The sequence below is a fragment of the Microtus pennsylvanicus genome, chromosome 12, assembly GCF_037038515.1.
Source record: "Microtus pennsylvanicus isolate mMicPen1 chromosome 12, mMicPen1.hap1, whole genome shotgun sequence".
NCBI lineage: Eukaryota > Metazoa > Chordata > Mammalia > Rodentia > Cricetidae > Microtus > Microtus pennsylvanicus.
In genome coordinates, this window is record NC_134590.1 from 18,493,430 (window position 1) to 18,499,471 (window position 6,042).

General features: G+C 37.7%; 1 protein-coding gene across 2 annotated transcripts in view; it reads right to left on the minus strand.

The window, feature by feature from the left end:
- The window catches only part of Stap1 (signal transducing adaptor family member 1), a 30,289-nt gene extending 25,739 nt beyond the window's left edge, over window positions 1-4,550 (minus strand). For both annotated transcript variants that reach the window (XM_075942998.1, XM_075942999.1), the window contains exon 1: window positions 4,357-4,550. In XM_075942998.1, coding sequence (XP_075799113.1) covers window positions 4,357-4,476 — 120 coding nt within the window. In that variant the 5' untranslated portion in view covers window positions 4,477-4,550. The remainder of the gene's footprint in view (window positions 1-4,356) is intronic.
- Between the last annotated feature and the right edge of the window lie 1,492 nt (window positions 4,551-6,042).

The following is a 6,042-nucleotide window of genomic DNA, read 5'->3' on the forward strand; positions in this document are numbered from 1 at the left end:
ACAGTCAAACTTCAATAAAATATATTCACTAGCACATCCTCTATTTGTTCTACAAATTCATTTATATGTGCAAGAGAGTAATCATTCATTTACAAAGGAGGAAACATATTACATTTAAAGAAATTGTACACATTATGAACTTTGAACAGTCTCTTGCCTTTGCGGTATTTTTTCTTGATAATGTAACTACAAGAAGATCAGTTATAATGCAATCCATTGTAAATAGGAACACTGGAATTTATTTAAATCTCTCTCTATTCTTCTCCCAGAACAAAATGTTTCCTTTTTCTCTAACAACAAGGGCATTTGGCAAGCCAAAGATGTTGTATAATGGTTCTCCGAAATGAGGTGCTCATACCCAAAAATGTGGGAAACTTAGAGAATATCTACTTATATTCATCTACTTTTTCTTATTTCCTTTTCCATATATTCAATAATCTACCTAGAATATTGATAAAGGGGTACATATGTTCATTTTCTCCTAATGAATATCTATGTTCCAAATGTTTTGCTGGGAGAGGCATGCTATTTTAAAATTCTGGTATAGAGAATTGTGTTTTAGGACACAAATGACATAGTTCTAAAAGCTTCCTAAACGTGAGGGCCATCAGGGAAGGACACTTTGATCCATTATGATGATCATATCATCATTTTAAGGTTAAGAGGACACGTTACATTCTTTAAAGCTGGGAACATCACAAATGGAAGGAACAATGGGCTATTGCCCAAACTTTCTTCTATTTAAAGGCCTGGGAAAGTTGACTCTTTTTTGATTTATAAAAACTGCGATACATTTTCCATTTGATTGTGTTTTAATTATTGAATACTTCTTAGTCAAGCTAAAGTCCTGATCCTGAAGTTCAAGTAAATCTTCCTTTGTCTTTCCCTTGAAAAATACTTTTCATGGATTCTTTTTTTTTTTTTTTTGGATTTTCGAGACAGTGTTTCTCCATAGCTTTTTGGTTCCTGTCCTGGAACTAGCTTTTCTAGACCAGGCTAGCCTCGAACTCACAGACATTCACCTGCCTCTGCCTCCCGAGTGCTGGGATTAAAGGCGTGTGCCATCACCGCCTGGCTTTTCATAGATTCTTGACCTGAAATTCAGGGTCCTTCTAGGACTGTGTTAAAATCAGCATATGCTAGTACATTTATTGGGGGTGGGGCATTTTAATTTCCTTTAAAATGACCTGTTAACTTGAAACAACTGCTTGTGGTCCCCTTTTCCTCCTACGGGGTTGCCTCATCCAGCCTTCATGTGATGACATGTGCCTACTCTTTTTTTATTATTATATATCCATTGTTCTGTCTGCATGCCAGAAGAGGGAACCTGATAGATTTACAGATGGTTGTGTGTCACCATATGGTTGCTGGGAATTGAACTCAGGAATTCAGGACCTCTGGACTAGCAGCCAGTGCTCTTAACCTCTGAGCCACCTCTCCAGCCCCATGACTACTCTTTTCGTTTTCGTTTTCGTTTTTTGTTTGTTTGTTTGTTTTTTCGAGACAGGTTTCTCTGTAGCTTTGGAGCCTGACCTGGAACTAGCTCTTGTAGATGAGGCTGGCCTCAAACTCACAGAGATCCACCTGCCTCTGCCTCCTAAGTGCTGGGATTAAAGGCATGCACCACCACTGCCTGGTGACTACTCTTACTATGACTTGTTATGCTGTGCTTGTTTGATGTCACTGGGAGGCCTGCTCTTTACAGAGGAGGGACAGAGGCTTGAATCTGTGGGAAAGGGCAGGTTGGGTAGAGAGACGGGGTGGGGAAACTGTGGTCAGGATGTAATGTATGAGAGAAGAATAAAAATAAAATAAAACCTTGCAATAAGAGCCTCTTGACCTATAATTTCTTCATTGAACATCTGACTCTTAAAGCACGTTTTCTCTAGCTTAATCTTCTGAGTTTGTTTCCAGCAGGGACTCAGCATTCTCCATAGCCTCTCCAGGACATGTATGCCATGAACTCCACCGCTGACTTGATCAAAGGGACAGCATAGTGCTCACAAACTTAAATATAGAAGCGAAGAGAGAAACACTTAAGGAAACAAGTGGGATTTCCCCACTACCGGCAGCAAGCGCCAGGGAGCATTTGTTTGTTGACCTCAAACTGACTTTAGGATGTGAGCAGACAAAAAAGTGAAAAGGAAGAAAATGAATCTAATCTGAAGCGAGAAATTAGTATTTTATATAGTTATCATTTTCATCTGTGAAACCACCATGTACGTTGACATTGCTGCTATTCTCTTCTTCCTCTTCTGCTTAATGCACAAGGGAAAGGCAGTTGCTAATGCATTCAAATGGGCAAACAAATGAGTCTTCTCATATATACACTTCACAGTTATTTGCATTTCCATGCTCGGATTGAACTCAGGGCCCCCCTGCCTCTTAGACAAGAGCTCTACCATTTAGTTCCATCCCCAGCCTTTATGAGAAATGCTCAATTGCAGTTCCTTCTGTCTTATAGCATGCTTTCTAAGAAAAGCAAGAGTAGGAGTTAGAAAAGAAATCACAACTATTACTAAGCTAAACTTCTTCTCAGTTTGTCATGTACAAGGTATACAATAAACACTGCTTGGAAAACAAATTGATTCAATATTGCCCTTAGTTATTCCAGAAATAATGATGAATACAGTGCAAGTAGTAATATATTATGCTAGGTAGATAGTATCTGTTTTTTCCCTTTGCAGTTGAATAAACTGAGTCCCGGGAGATGATGGAGTCATTTTCAGAAGGTTACAAGTTGTATGTGGAAAAGCATCAAGTGCAGACGTGGCTTACTGATATTTTAAAATTGTGGATTTTTGTCTGCTAACTGTTCCCACACATGCTTTGTTTAAACACCTGAAAGATCTTGGTATCAGGCACAGTTATTAGAGACACTCTGGAAAGACAGTCAGTGAATGATCAAATTTAAATTGCCAATTAGAAATTTACTTTTGGCTGTTCTCCGTTTTTGAAGTAAAACCATGTAGCTGAACTACCAAAATTCCAAAATAGCTTGCAACTTCACTAAGAGATGTTTAACACCGACAACAAAAATCCCAACCAGACTTTCAAATGGCCATATCTTTACCATGTACCTAGAAAATAGGAACACACTGTTACAGTATTTTCAAATTCATAATTTCATGAATGTTAATTAATCCTCTGAAGCCTTGACTTATCATCATTGAATGCTTGTTATTTGTGTAAACATTTAAACTTTGTGAACTTCAGTGAATATTAACATTTCATAAATTGCTACCTACACCAATGACTTTCTTTACTTTTAGTAACATAATTTCATTTTCATTTCTCTAATTAATTTTATGTTGTCCACAATTACAACTTTAAACGCAGAGGCACCAGAAAATGAGGACACCAAGAGAGATATACGTGAATCTAAACTACATGGGAAGTAGAAAACTCAGCAGTTGACTACGATGCATCAGTGGTGATAAATTACATGATGATAAGAGGATTTTAAGATGAATAATAACCCGGTCCTACTCTAAATCATACGGAAGTGTATACTGATCAATTGTAAGAAACGGTAAACTCATAAAATCATGAAAATTTGATATTTATTTAATATTGCTTCATTATGCATTCCGAAAATTCTGTTCACCATACTGGCCCTAAAAGAGCATTTAGGGTGATATTATGAATAATAAATACACTAATTTTGTTTTTTAAAAGGTACTTTTGCCTTAAGAAAACTCATAAAATATTCCATATATTTTAAAATGTAAAATTTTAAATTACAGTTAGCAAAAGGTACTTTTTTATTGTTTTTATCAAGCTATATATTTGTCTCTGCTTCTCTCCCCACCTCTCCCCTCTCCTTGTACCCTCTCCAATAGCCCCATGCTCCCAATTTACTCGGGAGATCACATCTTATCTTCATGTAACTTATCACCACTGAAGCATGGTAGTTAATTGCTGAGAAAACACACAAAATTATCTTGAAAGGTAAAATCTTATGTGATGTTTAGAACAATTCTTTGAAAATTTCACTGAGTTTTCTACTATGGCTAAATATTAGAACCTTATTATACTTCATATATATGCGTGTGTGTGTATGTGTACAAACCATTTAGTTTTTCTACTCACACACACACACATACACTCACACACATATACATATATGCATGCATATATATATATATTATATATATATATATATATATATATATATATATATATATATGCTGTGAATTGTATCTAAGCTATCAAAATTAGAACCATTCTTCTCACTGAAGGAAGAGGGTATAAGCCAAACAGAGACACAGAGGCCTCATCACATCGCATTGTCATGAAGTAAGTTTTATGTTAAGTGAAAACTTTCATGTTTAAAATTTCCGTTTACAGACTTACCTGGTACTCAGGCCTTTTGACTAATAAAAACCCTTCAAAGTACAGGGGCAGAGCGGTGATCTTTAACCTCTCCTGGAAGATCCTGCGGGGAGCTGGTTTCGGGGGCTTCTTAGCCATCATGCCCGTGGCTCTGGTGTTTGGGTCGCTTTCAATTCTATCCACCCTCAGACAAGATGAAATCTCCGTTTTGTGAGAGGAAAGGCAACTGTTCAAAGAGGAAGTCCCAACTTGCTTTTTAACCACCAACAGGACACACACACACACACACACACACACACACACACACACACACACACTTTCCCCCCTTTACTTTTTGTGAAGTAAGAAAGGTCAGGCACAGAGCAACTTTTAAAAGGCAGCCTCTTTTCAAGCTTCATCTGCTTAGATTCCTGGTAGCAAAATAAACAGCAGATTATCATCTAAGGATGAAAGGAACAGGTGCAGGCGCTGTGGGCTTCAGAAGAGACACCAAAGACACATTTGGCGTTTCCAGCTTTTATTAGTGTTTACTGCTCTCTATCTTTATTTCTAAAAGTCGTGACTTAAATAAAATGTATTCATTAGAAAAATACTTATATTGAATTTATAGAATCTATAGGAAGATTTTTTTTTTTTTTAAACAGGATCTCATTTCGTAGCCATGGCCGGCCTGAAATTCAACTCTGTATAGACCAGGCAGGTCTCAGATTCACAGAGATCCACTTGCTTCTGCCTCCAAAGGGCTGGGAGTAAGGTTTGTGTCAGCAGGCCTAGTTGTGGCCATAGAGTTTTATAGCAAAGAGAGAGACAGCACTCAGAAAAAAGGAAGGACTATTTTTTGACATTTACTCAGTGTGTGTGCGTGTATGCGAGCTCACACTCAGGCTCAAGTGTGCACGTGCCACAGTACTTGTGTAGCAGGCAGAGGACAATTTGTGGCAATCGGTTCTCTCCTTTTCCAGTGTGAAGCTCGAGAATCGAATGAACTCAAGCCCTTAGACTTTTCTGCATGCTCCTTAACCTCTGAAACCATCTCAGTGGGCCTAGACAGGAATATTTCTGCTAAGTAAACATCTGCTTACTTATGTCTTTCTTATCTTTTAAAAAAGGAAGCAAAAAATAAAAACCTAGTTCATCAAACAATGAGGTTCTTTGGTCTGTTGACTTGGAAGTAAAATTAATCCTTAATACACCGCGACCCAAATAATCCAAAACTCGAAATTTAAACACTATCTTAATGTTTAATCTGTCTTACACATTTCAGCCTGTTAGACCTGTCAGGGTTCCCAACCCCACTGTACCCTGGCACCACTGCAGTAGAAATCCCATTACAGATAGATCAAATGTACTGAGCAGTCCCCGTTACTTCTCTTTACTCGCTCATGTGAAATACAAACCAATCTTGTATTAAAACATCTTTAATACAAGATGGAAGGGTCTAAAAGATCCCCACTGCTTTTGAGATTTCTTTTTTCAAACTCTTAGTGAACCATAAATATTTGTGGCTCCAGAAACATATCTAAGCAAAGTGTTTTATAAACAAGTACCTTCCACTCTAGCATTGTTCCTAGATGTCTCCAAGCCCGTTGGTCTGTCTTCTCGCAGCTCCCTGTACTGTGTGCTCACGTGCCCTCCTTTCTGTTATCTATTTGGTAATGTCTTACTCATCTTTCAAGAGCCTGGTGAAATCTTTCTGTTGCTAGGTAT